The following is a 26,742-nucleotide window of genomic DNA, read 5'->3' on the forward strand; positions in this document are numbered from 1 at the left end:
CCACCTCATTTCACAACCTAGAGAAACAAGAACTGAAAGGCTTGCAAATGACTCCGGGCTTTGACTCCCCAAAAGAGACCACAGAATCCTCCTGACTTGAGAAAGAGCCTATAAGACTGTTCAGAAATATGCAACTATCTAAGCCTGCTGGGGCTTTCTAAACACAGGCTCCCGAAGCCAACATCCACCAGCCCACCTTAAACCCCACACCCTGGAGTGGTCAGTGCATGTTCCTACCCGACCTGCTGCAAGTACTCACCATCCCAGGGCTGGCTCTCACATGCTCTCCTGGCATTCGGAACTGCCTCTTCCCCCATGTAAAATGCTTCTTTTTTGTACTATCCCTAAGAGTAATGTCTAACCCCCCGCCACCCATTCATTTAAAGAAAGTTCTAAATCCTATAAAATAAATGATCTTTATTTTATTTAGTTAACTTTTATGTGAGGTTGAACCCAGTGCCTCATACATGCTAGGCAAACACTTTTCCCTAGCCCTCTAAATCCTACTTTTGATCTCTTTTGAGATCTTTGCTATAATTTCCAAACTTCCAACCACAACAAATTCACACTACCTGTAAAACTGAATTCTCATCAGCAAAATGAATGGAAAGAGTAAGAAAAGGTTACAAAGACACTGACAGAGAAAACGGAAAAGAAAAAAAAATGTGGCTACTAAAAGCTAAACTAAAATATGATAAGCAACAAATACTTAAATACCTTGAGAAACCTGCATGCGATTCAGGGGTAGGGGTCCATCTATAATGGCAAAAAAAGACAACTCTGGTTACTTAAAATAACCCTTGATTTAGGAGTCAGGAATTTTCTATGGAGGACTTCAAACATTAAGAGAAATAGTGAATGGGTCTCACAACACTTGCATTCTGATGCCAGGGCACCCTTTAAAGAGCCCTCCCCCAAGAGAAACTCAAACATCCCCACAGGCCACTGCCATACAAACAATTTCTGAAGTGAAAGTTTTGGAGAACATAATTCCAGTATTGAAATATACCCCAGACACAGAAGAAAAGCCAAGTGAACAGGCTAAGGGCTGGTGGGAGGAAATGCAGTCCTTACTTGGAGGTCTCACAGACTGGGCCGGTGGGATCACAGGGGGTTGAGCCCCAGGGGCAGGTAAAGCCGGCTGGTTACCCAAGATGCCTTGTTTATGTAAACGCGATCTCCGTTTTTCCTCGAGTTCTTTTTGTATCTTATAGATTTTCTCTGCTAATAAGTGATAGTATTCATCCTAAAAGGCAGTAACATTCAATATTAAGCATAAAAATAAATAAACAATCTATTTTGTTTTAGTGCAGGGATCAAACTCAGGGTCTTGTATATGCTGAACAAGTACCACAGAGCTACACCTCAGCCCAATTTTGGTGTGTTCAGGGGTGGTGGAGGGGGTACTGAGGATATAACCCAGGGGCACTTTACCACTAAGCTATATCACCAGCCCTTTTTATTATTTGAGACAGGGTCTCCCTAAGTTGATTAGGGCCTTGCTAAACTACAGAGGTTGACATTGAACTTGTAATCCTCCTGCCTCAACCTCCTGAGTTGCTGGGATTACAGGCATGCACCACCATACTCAGTTCCCAGCCAAATTTTTAAAGTATATTGACAAAGATAACTGTTCAACATGTCTGATAAATCACAGGGCCAAATTCTTTCTGAATTTCTAGTGATTTTATTGGACTTATCAAACAGGTCACTGCCATACAAACAATTTCTGAAGTGAAAGCTTTTGGAGAACATAATTCCAGTCTTTGAAATATATCCCAGACACAGAAGAAAATGTTGTTATATGTCATTGTACAATGGAGCCTCCACTTGGGTATTCACTGACTCAGGCAATAATATGACACAAGCATTATAAAGAACATCCACTATGAAAAGTATGTGCAAGGGATATTCTGTAATTGCACCCACCCCTTGAACCCCTGTAGATAGTGCTTGCAGTTAACAACAGTGTCATGCAGGAATCTCTTATCTGGATCTTCAAGGCGCAGGGTCCCCACACAAGTTCCCTCACTTCTGGACGATAACCAGACAGATGTAGCTCTCCCCACCGAAGGTGCTATGCAGGCATGGCTACTACCTGGTGACCTACCCTGCTGTTAGCAGACTCATACATGTCTCCCTCCACTTTCTTGGCATAGGCAACCAGGTTCTCCATGCGACGATCCTTCAGAGCTGCAGGGTCAGGGGTTGGGAAGATGGCTTGGACACTGAAAGAATAATATACTCTATCAACATCCTACTTTCTTTTTTTTCTTCCTGATGGTACTAGGGATGTAACCCAGGAATGCTCTCTCACTGAGTCAATTTTTTTCCCCACTGAGTCATTTAAAAAAAAATTTTTTTTTAGTTGTAGACAGATACAATACCTTTATTTAATTATCTTTATGTGGTGCTAAGGATAGAACCCAGTGCCTCATGCGTGCTAGGCAAGTGCTCCACCATTGACCCACAACCTCAGCCCCCTTATTTATTTTTTAATTTTGACATAGAGTCTTGCTAAATTGCCAAGGTTGGCTTCAAATTCGCAATCCTCCTGACTCAGCCTCCTGAGTCACTGGGATTACATGCATGTGCCACCATGCATGCCCATCCTCAACCTACTTTCAGGGTCACCACATGAAAACTACAAAACCAGGATGGGCTACCTGTGAGGGTAACACAGTGCTGAGAAACACCCCAAACTCTCACCTCACACATGAATAAGGGAAATAATCCTGACCTTCAACTTACCTACATGTCAAACACACCACTATTTTGCTGCATCAAATATGTGCAGAGTCATTTCATGAATAACATGATTTCAAGTCAATCCCAAATAACTAAAGGCCAATGCTCTCTCTGATATGTGGATGCCAAATTCACAGTAAGGTGGGGGTGGGAACAGAGGTATTCTGGACCAGACACAGGGGAGGGGGCATAGGGGTAGGAATGATAGTTGAATGAATCAGACATCATTACCCTGTGTGCATAAATGATTACATAACTTGTGTAACTCTACATCATGTACAACTAGAAGAATGAGAAGTTATAGTCCGTTTATGTATGATATGCCAGAATGCATTCTACTATCATGTATAAATCATTAGAACAAATAAAAAGCATATATATATAAAAAGAACAACATGATTTCAAATTCCCAAGCTTTAACACCTATTTATTACAAAAAAACATGATCAAAATAAGAGAGGAAAAACATTCAAAGGAATCTAGTTGATTAACTTCACCTTCAACTTAACTAGCTTTAAGATAGTGGATGGTCATGCTATCTATACTCAGCAGGTCCAAATTCCTCCCAATTCTCAGAGGTCCTTTTTTTTTTGTACTGGGGATTAAACTCAAGGGCACATTACCACTGAGAGAAGTCCCTCCTCTTTTTATTTGAAACAGGGTCTCCCTAATTTGCTTAAGGCCTTGCTAAGTTGCTGAGGCTGGCCTTGAACCTGTGATTCTCCTGCCTCAGCATCCCAAATCGCTAGGATTACAGGTGTGTGCCATTCCACCCAGCTATAAGTTTAATTTGAGCCACAAAAAAGGTAAAGCTCTTGAGCTAATCCTCAGAGCTCAGAGGTAAGGAAGCCGTGCTATAGTTCTTGCCCCTCTGCTATCTGATGCTTCTGCTCACTGGGGACCAAAGATCTGTGAAACCCAGCATGCCCAAGGAAGCCTGGGTGGGGGGTGGCTTTTTAAAACAAGCATGTGATCCTTCTATAGTTCTGTCACCTGAGACCAATGGGAAAATAAGAAATAAAAGCAGACATCTATAAAACTGCAAAATTACAATGTTGCCTTCAGCCACAAAATGTAAATGGGGTGGTCGTGGCAGGGGTGTACGGATGGATGGATACATACAGTTTATGCACTAGATGGCTCCGAAGGTCCTGAGTGACATGTTCATGCCAGCCTTTCCGAACTCCAGTGCTGGAAGGAGGTGCTGCTGCAGGTATCGTGCTGAGGTTTCCGATGTTGCCAGAGTTTGAGCCATCGTTTATCAGTGGGCTAAGAAGGACACACATCTAGCTATTCAAGAGATTCAAAGGCTTTCCATCTCAGCAAAATATAACTTTAAAGTTAGGAGAAGCAAGGAATGTATAAACAAAACTCAATTTATGCATAATTGATTCTGTTCCACATTTATAATTTTAAAGGGAGAGAAAAATGCAATTCACCCCCCACCACCCCATTAAACAATCTTCCTCTCTACCACATGCTGAGAAAGGCCACACAGTTGTGTGTGAGCCCTGCCCACTCTCGTGCCCATCTGTCCTTCAGATTAAGAGCTAACCGAAACCTGGGTCTTACTTGGTGGCCCCCAGGGAAGCTGGAAGAGCAGATTCTGAAAGCAAATTTGGCTGCTGATCTGTTGTTATTCCTCCTGCTGGAATGTTCATCGGGTTATTTCCTTTAAAGACAAAGAGAAAAAAAGTCAATTAACTTCTAGATTATAACATACATTTCTAAGTTCTAAAAACAAACAAGTCACCACATCAACAAGTGATTCACACGAGTCACAGGAACACTGGGAGCTATATTTTCAGTAATGGTGAGCAACTCCTACAAATTCTGTTATTTTCTCACTCTGTAACCAAAATAAGACACGTTAAGGAGGCTGGATGTTGTTCTAAGTGTACCCTATGGCTGTAGGGAAAAACTATAAATGGCCCATTTGCAGACTCCAACTTTGATGTTTTATTAATGTTACACCCTAGACAATTAAGATAACTCAGTCATATCTTTGGTCATTTTCTTTTGGGGGAATTATCAGAAAATAAAATCACAAATTAAATATAGGAGAAAAATATAGAAGGCCAATTTAGCTTCAGTCTTCACATGAAAGTAAGAAAAAGTTGAAATTTGAAGAGCGGTTAATAAAATTGTCAAAAATTACACTATTTGTAGAAGTGGGATCAGAACAGAACTTGGGTTGTTCTTGAGTCTTTTATCTAGTCTCCAGGCCAGTATTATATTTGATAGTCATTAAGGAAGCTGTTTTAAAAAATGCAACATAGGAGATGATTTTAACTGATCATGTGGAGAATCATTTTTTGAGTCTTAAAACTCTTGTTCTGGGGCTGGGGATGTGGCTCAAGCGGTAGCACGATCGCCTGGCATGCACGGGGCGCTGGGTTCGATCCTCAGCACCACATAAAAATAAAATAAAGATGCTGTGTCCACCGAAAACAAACAAACAAATAAATAAATAAAAACTCTTGTTCTGCTGGGAAGAGGCTAGCCCAACTGCCTGCCTTCCCAGGCAGCACTGCTCATGTAGCCTAAGCCTGAGATTAAAAGCACTGTGGTCATTTGGAGAAAAACAGTAAGGAAACAATATGCAGAAATGGTAACAACTGTGGAGATGTGTGAGCAAGATACTGAAGGCTGGCAACTCATAGGCTGGAGTGACAAGAAGCTGGTAACAGGAGATCCAGTCAGAAGTTTGACGGTAGAGTAGAATTTCTGAGACGCCTGTTGCTGACCAGTCCAAGTACAGATTGGTTAATTCCAGAGGTGGGTGAACCATGGTTAAGATGTGCCAGGAAGTGTCCATAGTAAGTTAATATCCACCTAAGTGATATAACTGTAAGTATGATTTGTGAGATTTTTGCATCCTGAGCCACATGGCACACCCTTTATGAAAACTATTCAGGCAGAAGCAGCACAGCAAGCAGCAAAGCATTGCTTCACTTGAAAATGGTGTTCTTTTTACAAGCATGGTACACCTTCCTTATATCAGATACCTTAGCTTTTTCTTAGAAGTTTGTTATTTCAACTATTGAATCTGAAGTAAAAACAAGAACTAAAATGCCTTGGGTTCCAATAACAGTTATCATCCATTCACTGCATTTAAACAAAGGAAGGTCTTGAGCTCCTTCACATACCCAGGGGGTTGAGAGTCCTCATCTGCTGGGGGGCTGGAGGCTGTGCTGGTTGCTGGCCAGGAACCTGAGGCTGCAGCTGCGTCTGAGGCTGGTTCATGTAGGGGAGTCCAAGAGCAGCATAGGCCCGCTGCATGGAGCTGGGGTCTATGGGATTTGGGTTACTTAAAGAAGTGGCATTTTGTTGCCCTGTGCCAACAGAACCAATTGTGTTTTGAATTCCACTAGCTGGAGACCCCAGGATGGCTAGAACAACAAACAGACAGGCAAAAAAGGTAAATAAAAGGGAGAAGCCCACATGGTATTTAAAAACTAATGAGAAGCAAATAAAATCTTACCAAAAGACTATACATACATGTCATAAAGTGTTAAAACAAGGCTATTGAAAAAGGAGCTGTGCTGAAAGAAAGAATCCTGCTCTATTCCAGCTATTCTGGCAATAGCTGAAGAATAAAAAGCTAAAGAAAATTTATGCTTCTATCTCAGAAAGCAACAGACCATAAAAATTGCAGAGATAACTTAATAAATATTAGCAGGAGGGAGTGCAGCTCAGTAGTAGAGCTCTTGTGTAAAATGCACAAGACCCTAGGTTCAATTCCCAGCACTGCCCACCCCCACAAAAAGTATTAAAATCTAGTAACTCCTAATACGAAGATTGTGTGACAGGCAAAATTCCATAGGGACTGGCAGCCATCACCGAGACAACAAAGGAGTCTTCTTGTTGCCCCCACCCAACATCCCTCATTGCTCCCATGCACTGGTACAGAGAGATTAGCAGAGGTAACACCTGGTACTTCCCAAATAACAAAATTACAATTTCTCTAAACTTACTCATACAATGACAAAACTAACAATAAGCCTTTCCTGTGGAATTGTGCAGAGAGCACAATGCTGGGCTCTCTACCTATTTGAAACTATTCAAGAACTACTGCTCCCCCCAAAACAACCCAATCAATAAAGGGGCTAAGGAGCTGAACAGACACTTCTCAGAAGAAATGCATTCAATCAACAAATATATGAAAATAGGTCCAACAACTCTAGTAATTAGAGAAATGCAGATCAAAACAACTCTAAGATTTCATCTCTTGCCATTCAGAATGGCAGTTATCAAGAATACAGACAACAATAAATGTTGGCGAGGGTATGGTGGGAAAGGCACACTCATACATTGCTGGTGGGACCACAAATTGGTGCAACCAAACTGGAAAGCAGTATAGAGATTCCTCAGAAAATTTGGAATGGAACTAACTACCATTCGACCTAGTTATCCCACTTCCTGGTCTACACCCAAAGGACTCATCATACTATAGTAACACAGTCACATCAATGTTTATAGCAAGTCAATTCACAATAGCTAAACTGTGGAAGCAATCCAGAAACCCTTCAATAGAAGAATGGATAAAGAAACTGTAGAATATTACTCAGCATTAAAAGAGAATAAAATTATGGCATTTGCAGGTAAATGGGTAGAATTGGAGAATATCATGCTAAGCAAAGTAAGCCCCCAAAGGCTGAATGTTTTCTCTGATAAGTGGATGCTGATCCATAATGGAGGGGGGGCATGGGAAAAATGGAGAAACTTTGATGGGGCCAAGGGGAGGGAGAGGTGGGAAGGGGGAATGGAAAGGGGAAATAGGGGCAGGAAAGATGGTATAATGAGATGGACATCATTCCCTAATGATGTAAGACTGCACATATGGTGCGATGCTACATCATATACAACCAGAGAAATGAAAAGTTGTGCTGCAATTGTGTACAATGAATCAAAATACATTCTTGTGTTATATACATCTAATTAAAATAATTAAATAAATTAATAATAATAATAAAAAGAACTATTGCCCTTGACAGACTTAACTGATGTGGCTGAAATTAAGGAATGGAATGAGCCCTAAAGATTCTGTTCTGGTTTTCATTTATCCAGGTACCACCTCAGTACCCCCCGATTTTCAGGACCTGGATCTGTCTCACCACCAGTCCCACGAGTGCCAGGTAGATCAGTTGCCCCACTTAGTGGATTAACCCCAAGGGACTAAAGGAAAAGTAAATGTCAAAATAGGGAACTCTGGTGGCCAGAGTTGTGGCTCAGCGATAGAACGCTTGCCTAGCATGTGCGAGGCCCTGGGTTGGATCCTTGGCACCACATAAAAATAAATAAAATAAAGGTATTGTGTCCAACTACAACTAAAAAATAAATATTAAAAAAACAACAACAAGGAACTCCACTCTAAAAGGCTTTCAAATTAACTGAGAGACGACCATAAACTTTGATTTCCTTGGTCACTGGAGGTTCAATTCCATCTATCCATCCACCCATCTATCCATCTGTCCATCCCAATGTCCTCATTTGGTGAGTATTTACCACATGACAGAAGTTTTATGTCATACTATTTACTGTTACTCTTTATTTTTTACTTTTGGAGGTACTAGGGATCAAACCCAGGGCCTTATGTAGGCTAAGCAAGCAATCTACCACTGAGCTACAGTCCTATTTGTTGTAACTCTGGAACTTCAAAGCCATGTTAAAAATAACAGCTTAGCCTGGTGAGATGGCACATACCCATAATCCAGTGACTGGGGAACACCAGTTCAAGGCCAGTGATGGCAACTTAGCCAAGACCCTGCCTCAAAATAAAAAATAGAAAGGGTTGGGATGTAGCTCAGTTGTAGAGCGTTCCTGGATTCAATTCCCCAGTCACACCCTGCCCACCCCACCCCCCCCACAGCAGCTTACAAAATTAATACAACTACATAATTTTTTGACATCGTAAAACACTATCACAAAATCTTTCTTTCAAATTCAAACCACTAATGTATAAGCACTATTCTATTCTGTCATTCAACTACCAGTGCAAGTATAAACACTTATCAGAGCAACTTAATTAAATCAAAACGTGTGTTAAAAAATAAAAAAATAAAATCTAGGTAATTACCCATTCCATACTATTAACTTTTCTAATAAGGATAGTCAGATCTCAAATTCATTAATGTTCATTAGACACAATTATACACACCAAGCACCTTATTATTATAAAGGAGAATCAATTCCCAAGATGCACCTTGCCAAGTGTGTAGGTGAAACAGTCATATACCTTTAGAAGTATTTTGTCCAACAGCTAGTACTCCTGGAAACTAGGACGTGTCCATCATGCTTCTGAAACTGATGTGCTAATTTTTTAGGAGGGTGGTGGTGGGGTATTAAAGATTAATCTGGGGACCCACTATATGCTGAGCTAGATCCCCAGTTGTATTTTATTTATTTATTTGATTTTTTGGAGACAGGATCTCACTAAATTGCCCAGACTAACCATTATCTGTGATGATGCTCCTATCTCAAGCTTTCTGAGTAGCTGAGATTACAGGTGTATACCTCTGCACCTAGCTCTTGCTGAACCTTAAAAAGAACTATGATATAAAAAAAGAAAGTAATAATGGTTGGCTGGTTTACTCTGGAGGCAGGAGGGTTCTGGGGATAGAACCTAGGGCCTCATGCATGCTAAGCCCACTTCCATGCCCCAACCCAGAGTAATTCACTATCACCTTATGGTGTAACAGAACAGATGCAGTCTGCATTCATATACAGAGTGGTGAATTGTGGCCAGGAATGTGAAGAAACAAAGTTATCTATGTAGCCTTCTACTTCTGGGTGATGATACCATAGCTCTGCTTAAAGGGATTCCCTCCTACTATATTCCTCTTTCATTCACACTTTCCCAAATGACATCCATTTAGCTAAAATGCTCAACTAAGGGTGAAACACCATTCTTAAGCCTAAGGCCACCTGCCAGGCCATCAGTGACTCATTTACAAAAGGCCACCCCAGGGAAGCTGCTGATATGGTCACTGTATTTTGTGTTTGTATTATAAGCATTTATTTCCTAAATGTCAATGTTACCGTATTTTTTGAAAGAAAATATATCTATCAGAAGACAGGCACACGGTTGGAACTTAACATTTCTAACAATTCAGAGCAAGGAAAATAAATTACACAGGCCTCTGGGGCTGGGGTTGTGGCTCAGTGGTAGAGGGCTTGCCTAGCATGCATGAGGCACTGAGTTCAATCCCTGGCACCACATAAAAATAAACAAAATAAAGGTATTGTGTCCACCTACAACTAAAAATATATTAAAAAAAGAAAAGAAATTATAAAAGACTCTGACATTATGGCCCCAACATGTGACCCAAATGATGCTACTGGATAAAAAGGCACACACAACTTTAGGGTAAGGAACATGGGGCTTCCTGTGGGGTGATGATGGCTGATTGTCAGGGGAGTCATGTAAAACAACATCAACTGTTTTGCAACTCAGGATGCCACCAGAATCTGAGAACGTTCTCCTAAGCCTTCTCTAAATTCCTATGGGGCCCACTAGGCCTCTGCTTAAGGCACTTATGTGTGTTCAAGCACTCACTCAAGCACAAAACAGACTCAGGAGCATATTCTACCAGGCTCCCAAGTACAGGTTAAGCACCAAGTCTCTGCACTGTCTGAGCTTAGAATCTGCTGGGAGATAAACAGCAGAGTAATCCAATCACCACGCAACTCAAGTCAAACTGAAGCTTATAACAATACTTGAGTCAAAAAAACAAACAAACAAACAAAAAAAAACCATGTTCATATCATCGTCCCTGGACATCCCTGAAAGGTGGGAACCCATGTGAGACTCAAACTTATTCTTCACCTGCCACATGGAACCCTATGAAATGCCAGTAGACTCCAGGGAATTGGCAGCCCATATAATGCAGTGAGTAGCCATACCCATGCTGTCCTGCACGCAGCACGCTGGGACTGAATAAGAATGGATGGAGTGCTACAGAGATCAATGCATCTATCTGTATCCCCAAGAATGAGGTGTTCTATAGTCATCAATTTTTCATATTTGGAAAATCTTGGTCTTTTTGTCATTTTTACATCTTTTTTTTTTTTTTTCCTTTCTAGAGCTTAATGTCAAATCACAAGCCACGGTGTCCCAAAATTTCTCTGTGTGCTGAGGATACCCTTTTGTGCATGAAGGCTGATCAGTGTCAGCCTGTAGCCCCGCTCAGGAGGAGGGTCGGATACAGGAGAGAAAGTCAGGTGGGCTGCATTTGAACTCCATTCCAGGGCACTCTCAGGATCTAAGTGCTAGTTCACCTCTCCCTGAGCCACTCAGAGAAAGTCAGATAGAAAAGCAGCACATGTTCCCCAAGCAGCAGGAGCCCAAGGAAGATGACGGAGAAGACTTAAGAATGAATATTTGGGGTTCTCCCTGGCATATCTTATAGTGTACCTGAATTCACACACTGTATTTGCTTCCTTAAAGAGACCTCCAACATCCTACATCACCACACTCCTTCTGTTGTAGCTAAAGTAGAGACCCAATGGCTTATGAAACAAAAGGCCAAATTTACCATCATTCTTCATGTCAGGATAAGGCAGTCTTTTCCCATTGAGCACACTAAGAGGTTCCCTAAGTAGCACACAAAGCTTACTAGAAACATTCAGCAAACTAGTCCCTGATCGTTTTTAATAAAACTGAACTTGATGTAGAAATTCAGTGAAAATTACCACAAATTAAATTTCAAAGCTTTGTCAGGATGATGGAAGAAGATATGTCACTAAGCAGACAAGGAAACTACTCTATTTGTCTCTTAGATTTCTATAGGAAAAGTGGTGCTAGAATTTATTCAGACTTACAGATCTCTGCCAAATTTGCAGGAATCACCACAATGCCTTTGTGAGTCCTATGTAGGTCAGCACTTACCTGTGACACAGCTTCTCTCTGTGCATAAGACAGAACACCAGAACCAAGAACAATGCTCAAGTGTTCAGGTACCACCCAATTGTTCAGACCTGTCCTCACCACTGACACTATATCATATCTCAACAGAAGCCAAGAGACGCAGAAGAAATGATTCCACATAACCCAAAAGGCCAAGAAGCAGTCATTCTGATGAAATCTTTCACCAGAATCTGATGCTGAAGCCAGGGACAGCAAAACCACTGCTCTTGCTATAGTCATACAGTACCAATTTCTGGTACCTCCATCTCCACCACAGTCTGTTAAACAGGTGTCTAGAGACTACGAAGGGCTCAAGTGAAGCAAGGGGCCTGGCCAGCACCCAAGTAAGGCACTGGATGAGGGCAAGTTTTGAGGAGGAAGATTTTTGACTCAATGTTAGCAAAGGAAGGCATCTCAAACAATCAGAGGCACAAAAACAAACAAACAAACAAACAAAAAAAAAAACAAATAACCAGGCCAAGGCAATGGGAGGCACTGGAGCAACAGGCTGGAGGACTACTTAGGTCTAGGGCTGGGATTAACCTTTGAAGCTCTCACGTAATATTCCTTGTGGGATTCAGAGTTGGGAAACCAGGTTTCGTTTAGAGAAATGCCTTTTACTTTCTCTACAGCTTCAGTATGCAGGCATCCTGAGTAGAACATCTCAGGTTTTTGTTTTTGTTTTTTTTTTTTTTGTTTTTTGTTTTTTGTTAGTTTTCGCTGGACACAACATCTTTGTTGGTACGTGGTGCTGAGGATCAAACCCGGGCCGCACGGATGCTAGGTGAGCGTGCTACCGCTTGAGCCACATCCCCAGCCCCTCAGTTTTTTTTTTTTTAACATTTAAGTTTTTAGTGGACACAATACCTTTATTTTTATTATTATTTTTTTAATGTGGTGCTGAGGATTGAATGCATGTGAGACATGCACTCTTTCTCTGAGCCACAATCCCAGCCCAACATCTCAGGTTTTTTTTTTTTTTTTAATGTTGAGGGGGGAGGGGGAGGGGAGAAGAAGGGAAAAGAGAAAAGGAAAGGAGATTCTAATATAGGAGGTCTGGGATAGGGCCCAAATCTCACCCAGGAGGTCACATGGATCCTAGCAAAGGAACTGAGGCACACGTCCACTCAGAATTTTACTAAAGGTCAGATGCCAGGGTTGACAGTAGAAAAAGACCTAATTATTGAATAAAAGTTGAATATCTCTATAATAGATATATAACTCAAGATCAGAGATTACAGAATTTCTAAAAAAAAAAATTCAAAGAAAAAAAAATCAAACAGAATCTCAGCAAAAAACATTCTCTGGGTAGAGACACCAATTACATTATAGAAGTTAAGAGTGGAGTGTGTGCCAACCACAGAGGTGTGTGTTAGGTAAGCTCAGCATCTGTGGGAGACACTGCCCAGAAGGCAGAGCCCCAGGTTTGCCTGGTCACAATTCTACAGAACAGGTTCTAAGGGGCCTCAGTAGAGCCTGGTCTTCAGCAGCTCACCATAGCCCACAAGATTCCAACCAACCCATCCTCACAGGCTTCCACAGTGCCAGCACTGTTCCTGCCATCCAGACTGTGCTTCCATTGATACTTTGTTTAAGCCAGTCTAAGCACACACCAAATCTCACCCCATCCATGGACCACCAAGAACCTGGCTTGCTATCACTTGAATCCTGAGTGAGAACACCATGATATGATGATAGTGGTGGTGGTGATGATCAAGATGTGTGTGGCACTCGGGATTGAACTTATAGGTGCTCTACCACTGAGCTGTTTTTTGTTTTGTTTTGTTTTTAGAACTTTTAACTTTTATTTTTTAGTTTTCGGCAGACACAACATCTTTGTTTGTATGTGGTGCTAAGGATCGAACCTGGGCCGCACGCGTGCCAGGCAAGCGCGCTACCACTTGAGCCACACCCCCAGCCCCTTGTTTTGTTTTAATTAGCTTTAATTTTGAGACAGTGTCTCCAAGTTGCCAAGCCTGGCCTTGAAATTGCCATCCTCCTGCCTCAGCATCCTAAGCTGCTAGGATCAAAGGCATGCACTTCTGTGTTCTGTGCCTGGCCATCATGTTCTTTTTTTATTTTTATTTTTTTTCTTATTTTTTAGTTGTTGATGAACATTTTTATTTATTCATTCATATATATGGTGCTGAGGATCAAACCCAGTGCCTCACACATGCTAGGCAAGCACTCTACCACTGAACTACAACCCCAGCCCCTAATTTCACCCTCCTGGTAGCTTTTTTACCACTAAGCCCCAGCCCCAGCTGCAGTCCCAGCCCCATCATGTTCTTTTTTTTATGCATATGTTCTGTCTCTAAAATCCAATCTTAACCTACTGAAGGATCAGATTCTCATTTCTCTCTCTCAGTTCCTACAGCAGGTTCACACACTATGAGTTCAATTTGCTTTAGAAGACAAAAATAATAACAAAAATCTACAAAAATCAATATTGCTAAAAGCTTTCCTACTTTATAAGCAACTCTACTCATAAAACTATAGTGCTAGAGCCAGCTGAAACCTAATTTAAGAAGCATTTAGAATTTTAAAAGTATTAGAATTCTCTTTTTTTCCATAGTAAACTACCAACACCTTTCGTGGAGCTCATCTGAACCTTCCCTTAGACTCTGCAGTAGGAAATGACCCTGGCAACACCTCCCAGTATGACTAGTAGGAAGACTGCGGCTTACCACTTGAGAGAGCATGTATCAAGTCAGCTTTCACAACATTTAAGCCGTTGTAAGGATGCTAAGAAAAATAAACCACATACACTTCTTTTCTTTATTTGAAACAAAAACCACATAAGTAGTTCTTAAAAAGAGAAATCATAAAAGTTTACAATTGTTATGGCAGTACATACTACATACACCTATAAATTAAACAACTATAATTTCAACAATGAGTATTTGGACACTTAAAAAAGCCTTATACTGAAATGTGTCTTAAAGTACAAGATATTTAAACAATATACTTTAAAAAATAAAGTTTTATAATAACTTAGAGGAAAAACAGACTATATTCCACAAGACATATTATTCTAAATATAGGAAGATCTATGATCTCAGAACTTTACTTTATGTAAGAAATGTCTAGGGCAATTAATTGTGCATTAAAAATTCAAATTTTGTTCAATCAAAGAAAAATTTAACGGATTCAGGAAACTTTCAAAAGAAATTTATTGTGACTCCTCTGTTGGGAGGAAGGATAACAGGCCCCAGCAACCTGGAAATTTCTCTGTGTGCTGAGGATGCCCTGTTGTGCATGAAGGTTGTTCAGTGTCAGCCTGTAGCCCCCTCAGGAGGGTGGGATGCATGAGAGGAAGCCAGGTGGGCTGCACTTGAACTCCATTCCAGGGCACTCTCAGGATCCAAGCGCTAGTTCACCTTTCCCTGAGCCACTCAGAAAAAGTCAGAAAGAAAAGCAGCACATGTTCCCCAAGCAGCAGGGGCCCAAGGAAGATGACAGAGAAGCATTAAGAACCATTCTCGGAACAAAATCAGGGAGGAAGAAAGACGGCACAGATGAGAGAGAGTAAGATGAAGACTGCCACGCTGAAAGATTACTGAGTGGGGGCCTGAGGAGCACTTCCTAGCTATCTGTAAGACAAAGACCACAGTTTCACCTCTGAAATGACAGGGCAAGGCCTTAGAAATGGGAAGAGATATTCATCCTTCTTACGGTTCTGAAGCCTACAAACAGCAGGGACCCTGGAGACCACATGCAGGCCTCCTGATGAACAGATATAAGCATAAAACTAACTGTACCAATGGTTACATAGACAGTTTCAAAGATGACAAACAATGGGAATGATTAAGATGTACCAGTCCTGGGCTAGTGGAAGCTGAATAAATTGTTAGTTATACAAGTAGGTCTGGGAATTCCATTTCTATGTAGAAGAAAAGGTTCACAAATGCCTGCAGGTGGGATTATACCGACCCATCCCGGGTGACAGGGCCTTCAGACAAACTTTTTAGAAGGGGGTTCAATTCCAAAAGCAGTGCCCTATTTATACGCCCACTGATGTAACCACCATTAAAAGGGACATGGCAGTGAATTCTTAATATTTGGTGATACTCAGTGAAATCACTTAATATCTGGTAGAAAATACCATGTCTTCAAGTCAGCTCTTTGATCAAAGTGACCTTGCTGTTTTGCGCTCCATCAAGTACATGTACGCAGGGCAGGGAGCAGTGAAGATGAACGAAAGTCCAACGGCCATTGCCATTCATGTTTACTGGCAGCCCATCTACCCTCTGAGCCTGGCTGCACCTGGGTCTCTGTCCACCCTGCCTCACCCCTGTGCTCTGTGGCTGGAAACCCCTGCCCACTCCCTACCTACTCTAGGCACTCTCTAGAAACAGCTTCTAATCTCATCTCCGAGCTTCTCTGCCCCCGTGCTCACTTACTTTGTTGGTTTCGCTTGTCACTGGCATTTTTCAAAGGGAGGCAAACAGGACAGTCATGTCGTGTGCAGTTCTTCCAATGAGAGATGATTTGTCGTGAAGATGCACAATGGGCAACTATGACCAGAAAAACAACGAGATGTTATTTTTCTATCCAAATCGTCACACTTTCAATTACACCTAAATTATAATGCCAGATTCCATAAGAAAATGGTAACAAGTGTAACCATAACACAATATAGGCAGTCCTCAACTTACAAACAGGCTATTTTCCAAAAAGTTTGTAAGTTGACTATTGAAAATTCCAAACAAAAACTTCCCACGGAAGCAATGTTATGAATGATGGGTGATTAAAGTTCAGCCCACAAAACAAAAGCTATTCAACCTAAAATACTTAACAACTGCAATGAAAAGTAGAACAAACGTAGTTCTGTAATGCCACTATTTAAAATAAAAATATTAATTATGTTTAAAGATGAAACCACCTAAATACAACAGCTGAAGACTTACAGCTGGAGAAGCAAATGAGAAGACTGTGGAGATTCCAGAAGGGAGCTTAGGTGCTTTGGAAAGTACTTGAGAGGGCACTTGACCCTGGTGATTTTCAGTCTTCATCTTCTAGCATCTAACCTTACCCTTTTTTCTGTGCTTCTATCATAATCAGGGTTACTCTGGGAACTCACAAATGTGAACATAGATAGAGAGGGAGACCAGGGAGATATTTTCCCCAGGGTTTATGAGCACAAGAAAGAAGAGAAGCAAAGAGAATAAAGATACTAGGAAAGTACAGCTGGTAACAGAAATATCTGGTAAAAGAGGGGAAAGGGGGCACATGATGTGCCTGATTCACTACCTCCCTAGGAATGACAAGGTGCAGTCCCTGTGTGACTGCCAGTCACTCAGGACAACCTGGTTGTCACTGAAGTAGCCTCAAGACCTAGGGCAGAGGAGCAAGGCAGTGGGCCACTGCTGGCCTGAGTCTTTGAAACAACCACAAGATAGACGTCAGGGTATGGGAAGGGTGCGTGCCCGACTGTGTATGTGCTGTGCTTGTTGCCCCAAACCGAATAGTCTAGACATTTACATCACAGATTACTCAAGAAGTGACAAAAGTCTTCCATGAAAAGGAGGAGGAAAAGAGCAAACTCGGGCATAGCCTCAAGCAGGAGAAGGTTGCAGAGAAACAGAAAACCAGGCTGCCTTTCTCCTCAGCAGGTAGGCCTTGCAAGGGGCAGCTGAGAGCACACATCCTAGGCTACACCAAGGAGGGGACCTTGGCCACAGGAGTCTTCTGACCTCAAGAGTGCTGAACAATAACAATGCCACATTCCACCCTGGTCACTGCCACCAGTTCAGAAAAGGGCACTTACCTTGGCAGGCCTTCCCAGCCTGACAATGAGTCATGTGATTCAAAACGTTTTTCATGGTTCGACAATGTGGGAGAGAGCAGGCCCGAACCTCTCCGTTGGCTTGTTCTCGTCGCTGACATTTATGAGCATGAAGCAGTAGAACCAGCTGCTGCTGTATCAGTTTGCGTTTTTCAGGGTCTGCTGTGGGGCCTGTTGCAATTGCTTGTGTGGGTACAATTCCCACTGATGTCTGCATTTGAGACTAAAACAAAACAAAATAACAAAAAGTATTTTATTAAGCTTTTTAGAGTTTTAATTCATACTCATTATTTCACCCAAATGTGAAAGTTGTCAAATAAAACCAACTACAGAGAGGAGGTTGGTGTGTTTCTCTTATCCATCAGTGACTTTAAGAAGATCCAGAAGCCAAGAACTCTATCCAACTCAGACGTAAGGCTGATTCAAGTTCCATCATTCAAACAAAAAAATGACACTAGGAACGGTAGCAACCAAAACCCAACTCACTCTACATCACATACAACTACTGGAAAAGCTGCGTATTAAAGCAGGCTAAATTCACAAGAAAATTCTGCTTTTGTAGGTCACAGGCTCCACCAAATTAAGAAGTTTGCCAAGGCAGGATGAACTACAACATACTACAATATCTGAAGTCACAAAGAGAATCACCATCACCTTCTGTTTTTTGGATTTCATTTGCAGTTTGACAGTGGTCCCTGCCTTACAGCACCTATCCTTAATACAACCATCCTGTATGAATCTTGATGCTTTTTAAAGAAATGCTTTAAAAAAAATTATTTTTTAGGTATAGATGGACACAACACAATGCCTTTGTTTTTACGTGGTGCTGAGGATCGAACCCAGCTCCCACCCGCGCTAGGCGAGTGCTCTACCGCTGAGCCACAATCCCAGCCCCAAAGAAATACTTTTGACTTTCAAAAAATTGCCATTCTGACATTTGGAATCTTTTTCAAAAAATATTTGATGATCTGCTAAAAATACAGAGTTTGCTTGTCTTTATCTTTCTGAAACAACAAGCCAGACCAAACATACCTCTTTACTGCAAAGAAAATGGAAAAAATGACCTGTAGAGTCTTATTCTTTACCAACTACCAACATTCTTCAGACAAACTTACTGCAAAGACCAAGTAAGAGAAATATAATTCTCCTACTATGTAGTGATAGCATCCACAGTTCAGAGGTTCTGGATATTCTCTAATATCTTGATACACCTACCCTGAATCCATGGCACCTACTATCTTCCCTAAATCACAATACCAGTATGATGTTTTTATATAAGAATCAAAAATATACAATTATGAGAAAGAAACTAAAAATGTTTCTTAATCAAGACTCATTTGCTAAAAGTTGTGATTTTCTATCTGGGTTTTATCCTCATGAGAATTCAGAAAATAAGTGTGCAGGAAAGCCATGTGGTTTTGCTAAAGAGCAAAACCCCTAGAAGCCCAAGAACAACCCAAAGCAACAGCAAAATTCTGGCTATGGCAGAAGACCCTGAATGCAGAAGCACAGGAATTCTAGGAGAAAATAGCCTCTATTTCTTCTGTTTATCTTTTCCTGGTTAGGTATAAAGGCAATAAACATATACTGCAGATTTCATGCTCAGGATATAAAGTGCCTCCCCAAATATTTGTGCTGAAGGCTTGTCCCCAATGCAGCAATGGGGGTGTGTGTGTTAGGAAATGACTGGATCATGAGGGCTCTAGCCTCATCAGTGAATTAATAATTTGAATGAACTACTGGGAGATGGTAAGAACTAACAGGTGGGCCACCTCTGGAGGAAGTCCTGGCCCTGTCCTCACTCCCTCCTCATTGTCCCTGGCTGATATAAGCAGTTTTCCTCCAACATGCCTTTCCTTGCCATGTGTTCTGCCTCACTTCATACCCAAAGCAATGGAGTATTAATAAAAAGTATTAATAGGTTTTTGTTTCTTCTAATCTTTTTCTATATGTAGATGCACACATATGAACCATAATTAATACTTTCATATCTGACATGTAGATATGTCTGGTAAACACAAACACGCATATGTCTTGTTTCTCCAGGTCCTACCCTATACCACTGTGTTGTCTCATAGGTGTTGGTATGACCTGTAATGAAAGCACAGCATCTTATGATATAACCATATGTTTATTTAACTAGCTTCCCACTGTGTCATATAAGCTGGAAGCCCTTTCCTCTCCAAGGGTTTTTGCAATTTTAAATAGACAGTCTATAAGCAAAGTCTGTGACTGCACCCCTGTGAGCATTCAGTGTCAGTGCTCAAAGTCCAACCACAAGTCACTGGGAATGGAGATGTGAACAAAAGTGAGAAATGTATGGCCCTTGTTCAGGTATCTTTCTTTTGCATTTATAAAATTTCAAACACGCAGAAAAGTAGAAAGGACACCATTATCGGTGAACAAGTAACTGTTCTTCCCTATCAGCTAATATCCAGTCATATTCCTTTACCTGCCCACAAGATGTCCTCTACATCTGGTTTGCACAAACCAAGACTTAAGGCCCACACCCTATATCTGCTCATCATCTTTAAGGTTCTTCATCTATTGATTTCTCCCTTCTGTACTCTTGACAACCAGCTGGCACAAGAGATCACCCAACCATCTTTCTACCGCTGCTTAAACTACAGAAAAACTACACAATAGGAAAACATAAAACTTATGTACAAATTCTAGTAATTTGTAAATTATAAGCAGATTTTGTTAAATTACCAAAAATGATCTTAGGGCCTTTCATTTGGGATGTTTTTAATAGCATCTTTTACACCATACTTGACCATATGTCAACACAGTTGGAAACCATATGACAAATTAAAAACCTGCTCTACTATTTGCCTACCTGTGGATGGAGGACATGACTCACACGACAGGCATCTTTAAAACAACCTGGAGGGTGGAGCTGAGCCAACAACAAAATGAAACAGAATACTTGTCTTGTGTCCTGGGTCTTGCTTTCCCCATGTAACTTGCTATGTCCAGTGCTCCAGTATTTGCCAAGTATTCACAAATATAAGGGGTACATTTACTGCTCACCTCTCCCAGGCTAGTGTTCAATGAGCTAAAAGTGCTATGGTGAACTGCAGGTGGCCTGCAAAAGCACACTTCAGACTCTCCCAAAGTCCCAACTGCCCAGGTAGGCACCAAGAACAGAGGGAAAGTGCTTGGACAAAGAACTTCCCTTTAAAAGACTGGAAAAAACTTAAGTGTTGTAAGCTCCCCAAAAGCCATCAACATTTATACAATTTTATTTTGGCAATAGTCAAGAAAAAATTTTAAAACAGTGAGAATAAAGAGGACTCTATATTGTTAGAGTCTGAAACACACTCTAGAGTTCTTTAAGTAAATCCAGAAACAGACACGTGTGCACATGAAACCAGCATCTGATAAAGATGGTGCTCCAACCTGGGGAATGGCAGGCATCTCTGACTGCTATTTACCTGAAATATAAAAATAAACTCCAGATGGAATAAAGTACGTAAAACATACTAAAATGCATAAAAGGAGTATCTTTAGAATATGAGGATAAAAAACTTCTTAACACAGGCATACAAGAATAAAGATTAAAAAGGGGAAAAAAATGAGAAAAATTTTGTTGTTATTCTCATACACAAACAGCCTTTAAGAGATTAAAAAAAATCAAACTATCCTACTAGAAAGCTGGGCAAAGAAGATGCACAAATACTTCATAAAATATAAAGAAACAACAAGCACAAAAAAATCTCCTCCTTGCTGCTGAGACAATACAGAGGAAGAACAGTCTTTTCAATTGGTGGAGTAAAAAGGATGACAACAGGGGCTGTAGTGCAGCTCAGCACCCCATGCAAGAGGCCCTGGGTCCTACTCCCAGCACCCCCACACACAAAGAAAAGAAAGGAAAAGGAGCCCACTGCAGTGGTGCATGCCCGTAACCCCAGAAGCTCCGGAGGCTGAGACAGGAGGATCACAAGTTCAAAGCCAGCCTAAAGCAAGGCACTAAGGAACTCAGTGAGACCCTGTCTCTAAATAAAATACAAAACAGGGCTGGGGATGTGACTCATTCACTGGTCAAGTGAGCTGCCACTTCATGCTCACCAGGATGGCTATAATAAAAGAGACAGATATTTAACAACAATAGCGACTATAGGAGAGAATGTGGAGAAGGTTAAATACTCATGCACTGCAGGTGGGAATACACAACTGTGTACAGAACTACCATATGATCTCATAATTCCACTCAAAGAGAATTAAGAAGACATGTTTGCACTTTAATTTGTTGAAAGGAAAAAAAAGAACATTTATAGCATCATTATTTATAAGTCAAAAAATGCAAACCAGTAAAATGCTCATCAACTGTTGAAAAGATAAAATATGGTATAACTAAAATGGAATATTATTCAACCATCAAAAGCAAATACTGACAAACGACACAACATGAATTTTAAAAACAGTATTTTCATGAAAAGAAGTCACAAAAGACCATTTGTTGTTATGATTCCATTTCTATTAAATAATAGGGGCAGAAAGTAGGTTTGTGGTTGGCTAGAGCTGGGGTTCAAGAGAACCAGGGAGTGACTGCAAGTAGTGCAGAGGCTCATTCTAGGGTGATGAAAACTGCTATACAAGTGACTGTGAAAATGACTACACAATGCCATTTGAGCACTTTAAAAGAAGGAATTGTATGATACATGATCTACATCTCAATGAAACTGCTGTGAAAAGTTTTACTTCACTAGTTATCAAAGAAGTGAAATAAAATGCTGAGCTATTTTCCACCCATCAGTATGGCCATAATCCCCCACCCACACACACACACAAAGAAAACAATCAGTGGCGTAGTTAATGAGGGTACAGAGAAATGGTCATCTCAAGTACTGGTGAAACTACAACTGGTATGCCTTTGGGAAAGAATGTATCACAAGGAAAAATGTGCATTTCTTTTGATCCAGTAGTTCTACTTCTTATAATAGATGATTAGAGAAGTAACTATATCAGGGTATGCTAAAATGTCTATGCAAAAATGAATATCACACCCTGACTAAATACTGAAAAACTGGAAAAACTTAACGTCTATCAAATTAAACAGATCTATAGTAAGGATCCACAGTGAAATAATATGCAACCATAAAGAGTAAGGCAGAACTCAAATGACCCCGGTTTTATAAAGTCATGTAGGTGGAAGAATGGCATGCCTAAACTCCTGGCAAACAAAACAAAAACAACAAAACGGGTGGTAATACAAAACAGCTATTTTTGTTTTGGGAGGTACTAGGAATTAAACTCAGGGCCCACCGAGTTACATTCCCAACCCTTTACATTTTTTACTCTGAGGGGGTTTTACTAAGCTGCCAAGGCCTCAAACATAACTGTGATGCTTCTGGCCTTAGCCTCTCAGCAGTTGGAACTTCATGTAGGTGCCACCATACTTGGAAAAATAACCATTATTTAAGACAATAAATAATAATAGCATTGTTTTTAAGCCTTAACAAAAAGTTACTAATTATATTTTAAGTAAGTAAAATATATTAAGTCAAAAAAGATTTCAGAACAGTACTATAAAGTAATTCAGTATTTTCTTACTGACTTTATATTTTTTTAATATTTATTTTTACTTGTATTTGGACACAATATTTTTATTTATTTATTTTTATGTGGTGCTGAGGATTGAACTCAGCACATGCGAGCGCTCTACCACTGAGACACAATCCCATCCCTCCTTACTGAGTTTATTGAACTGGTTCTTAGAAAAACCTCAGTAAAGCTCTCTGCTGGTTATATCATGGCGGAGGGTCTTTCACAGTTTACTTTTTAATAATTCTGCATTGTGGAACCCAAAAGCATTCTGCTTTGAGGGAAAATCCTTAAATCAAAAGAACCAGTAAAAAATTATCGAGAATATAAAAAAATAAAACTGTACAGGTACTAGAAGACAATTAAGATGAATATTCTGTAATGTAAAGGTTGTAAAGGTCTTAGTCATGAAATGTAAAATACTGAAAATGTAAGTACTACTGGTCCCCAACCATCATGACTAAAGCTTTTGTGTGTGTGTGTGTGTGTGACTGGGTATCAAACCCCAGGACTCCTGCATGCTAGGCAAGTGCTCTACCACTGAGCTACATCTCCAGTGAAACTCTTTTTTTTTTTTTTTTTTTTAAGAGAGAGAGTGAGATGGGGGGAGAGGGGGAGAGAATTTTTTAATATTTATTTTTTATTTTTTGGTGGACACAACATCTTTGTTTTGTATGTGGTGCTGAGGATCAAACCCGGGCCGCATGCATGCCAGGCGAGCGTGCTACTGCTTGAGCCACATCCCCAGCCCTCCAGTGAAACTCTTTTAAAAACACAGGTCCCCTCTCTCCCACATCTGCCAAGGGGCCACAGCCATTTCTATTTGTTGAAGTTCCACAGGGGATGTATTATTATTTTGATTGATGTTTTACCAAATTTTCCAAAATTAACATGTATGTACCTTTACAGTGAGAATAAAACAAAAGATTTAAGAGGAAAAAAGTCCAAGGCCAATTATCATACAGCAGAGCACAGTTCCCTAAAGGGAAAGTATGAGGCCAGACTACGTAAAAATTCATGCTCGTTATGACTAAACCCACTGGGAGCAAACAGGACAAAGGTAAAGACTGATAAACCAGGGGAAAGACCTGAAACACACAAGACCATACAAACAGTACTGCAAAAAATACTCTTTTCCTCTTGGCCCATCTTCATTTCTCAAGTACCCTGTGCCAGGCTCTGAGTTCCAGGCCCAGCAAACAGTGCTAAGTTAGGGGCTGCCCCTCCCAAAGCACCCAGGACCAGTCCCAGAGCCTCCATGCCGAACCTTTCTGCTCCCCTCCTCAACATAGAGTTGACTATCTTGCTAAAGAGTTCTGAGCAAATCTAACAGGATAAGAACTAAGCGACTTAAATAAGTAATGACCATGTCTCTAAACATAGCACTTTAATTCTACTAGTACTAAAAAAAAAAAAAAATCAAAAATCAAAATAAGATGACATCATTTTCTCCTGCTAAGAACAAGGTGAGAGCCCCCAGATTTGGGAGGATGATATGATGTAAGCAACCTGATACATAGCTCTTGTTGAAAGGCAATATAATAGCATCTATCCAAAGCATTAAAATACACATACTAGGTATTTCATGCATGAGAATCAGTTCATGCCAAATTTATAAACACAGAAGGAAGAGGTCATTAATGACCAGGGAGTAAAGCTGGCTAAACATTCTGAACCACTGAAGAACCGCTTGTGAACAAAAGCTCACCAACCCTGGTCTTCTTCACTCAACTTAACCACATGCCCTTTGCCTGGGTTGCTTGTCACCATAACTTACTAGTCCCAACATCAGTCACATCCCATCCATCAGACCACGTGTAAGGGCAAACACTCACTTGCCCTTGCATTCATTAAATTTTAGATTTCAACATGCATTTTTACAAGGATTGTTAGTAGTACATAGCTTTGTATAACTGGTCCCAACTGTTTCTCCCATATACCTTGTATTCTATCCTAAGGAAATAGAGATGTGCACCAAGAATGAGCATAATAAAGTTTACTCTGGCATTCCTCATTAAAAAAATGTTATTTTCCAGTAAGTGCCCAAGTATACATTATAATGCCTTCAAAGCACCCTGTGCTCCAAACACTGAGAAGAGAAACCAAAAAGGAACAGTAAGAAATGCACTACCTCCTTCCAGAGCAGCCCTTGAGACCCAGCCAGCCCCCACCTTCACATCCCAGTGAGGTCCCAGAGCCATGCTTCTTGGATACTCCCTCCCTGACTATCTGGAATGTGTGACCCTCCATAATCTCCGTTTAGTATTAGAAAATGACACCAACATCACCAGGTAGGACAAGACAGCTCTGCAGTATTGCCTTTCTGATTCCCCCAGAAGGACCCTGCAACAGCTGACTATGCAAGCTCTGGAATCACAAAATAGAATGTTCCCCATAAGAGTATACCGCTACCAGTGTAGGAAGAAGGATGATCATGCTGAGATGATGAAGATCAACTGGTAAGAAATGGAACATAGCTATTCATTCAGATGGATGGAATAATGGTTCTTGAGTTTCTGTATTCTTGATTGGTGTTTACTGATTTTTTTTTTCTTTTATCAGTGGGCACAACATTCTTGTTTGTATGTGGTGCTGAGGATTGAACCCAGGCCGCACGCATTCTAGGCAAGCGCGCTACCGCTTGAGCCACATCCCCAGCCTTGATTTTTTTTTTTAAAAAAAAATAACATTATCTTAAATTTTAAGATCTCAATTCAATAGGGAAATAACTTAAAATGAGCAAGTGGGACCAGGATCATTTCTAGGTAAATCTTCCAGCTCAAAAAATTTGGAAAGAAAACAGAATGGCCACAGCAAAGTTGAGGCAAGTAGTTCTGCTACTCCCTTTACCTGTCCCATGGTCACAGCCTCCAGAACTGGAGAGCAGGTCTACCCAGGAGGGGTTCACACAAATGAAAACCAGACAATGCTCAATCTAGTCCCATGGGGACAAGGTGATGGACCAAGCCAAATGGCAGGTCTCAACTCAGTTACAGGGTCTTATCAGGCAACAGTCATTTGCCTACGACCAGTTTAAGGATTACCAATTGACTAAAAATTTGTAAAGAAACAGTCTTCAGGAATATTGACTATAGACTGGCTTCAAGAGGATCACCCTGGCTCAGAACACTTCAGACACTGAGGCACTGTGTGGACACCATGGCTGGCTATGACTGTCCTCATCCTGCATCATCACACTTATCATCTACTAAGTCCTAACGATCACTAATTTCTCAGAAATGCCTAGTAAACACCTCTTCTGCTTGCTGCTAACAAACAGGCAGACATTGTGGTACTAGTTCTAAGTAAGTACAGAGCACATCTCCTTTAGTCTTTTTAATTTCTTTGTGTGTGTTTGTGTGTGTGTGTGTTTTAGATGGACACCATGCCTTTAATTATTTATTTATTTACTTACTTATTTATATGTGGTGCTGAGGATCAAACTCAGTGCCTCACAAGTGCAAGCCAAGTGCTTTACCACTGGGCCCCAGCCCCAGTCCTCCTTTAAAGAAATGTCTCACCAGGTCTCTACTTTTTATGAAGTGAAAGAGCTATGCGTATCTGTGGGCATAATTTATGCTTCCAATGAGGAGGTTTTGTTGAAGAAAGGGCTATCCTAAGCAGACTCTGGACTCTATAGTCAGTCATTCCTAGTATTACAGGAGCCTTGTGGATAACAAAATCTATTGATGCTCAAGACCCCCACATAAAGTGGTCTGTCCACTTATAACCTAGGCATAGCCTCCTGAAT

The 26,742-nt window shown here is 40.8% G+C and overlaps 1 protein-coding gene across 5 annotated transcripts in view; it reads right to left on the bottom strand.

Annotated features, from left to right (window-relative positions):
• The window catches only part of Crebbp (CREB binding lysine acetyltransferase), a 132,287-nt gene that overhangs the window by 42,201 nt on the left and 63,344 nt on the right, over positions 1-26,742 (bottom strand). For 3 of the 5 annotated variants that reach the window (XM_078024537.1, XM_078024535.1, XM_078024539.1), the window contains 8 exons: positions 17,427-17,667; positions 16,060-16,173; positions 5,898-6,140; positions 4,321-4,420; positions 3,871-4,017; positions 2,111-2,228; positions 1,075-1,246; positions 718-756 (listed from right to left, as the gene is read on the bottom strand). In XM_078024537.1, coding sequence (XP_077880663.1) covers positions 718-756; positions 1,075-1,246; positions 2,111-2,228; positions 3,871-4,017; positions 4,321-4,420; positions 5,898-6,140; positions 16,060-16,173; positions 17,427-17,667 — 1,174 coding nt within the window. The remainder of the gene's footprint in view (positions 1-717; positions 757-1,074; positions 1,247-2,110; positions 2,229-3,870; positions 4,018-4,320; positions 4,421-5,897; positions 6,141-16,059; positions 16,174-17,426; positions 17,668-26,742) is intronic. The other 2 variants (XM_078024536.1, XM_078024538.1) reach the window with 2 other exon arrangements.

Source organism: Ictidomys tridecemlineatus, chromosome 10 (assembly GCF_052094955.1).
Source record: "Ictidomys tridecemlineatus isolate mIctTri1 chromosome 10, mIctTri1.hap1, whole genome shotgun sequence".
Taxonomy (NCBI): domain Eukaryota; kingdom Metazoa; phylum Chordata; class Mammalia; order Rodentia; family Sciuridae; genus Ictidomys; species Ictidomys tridecemlineatus.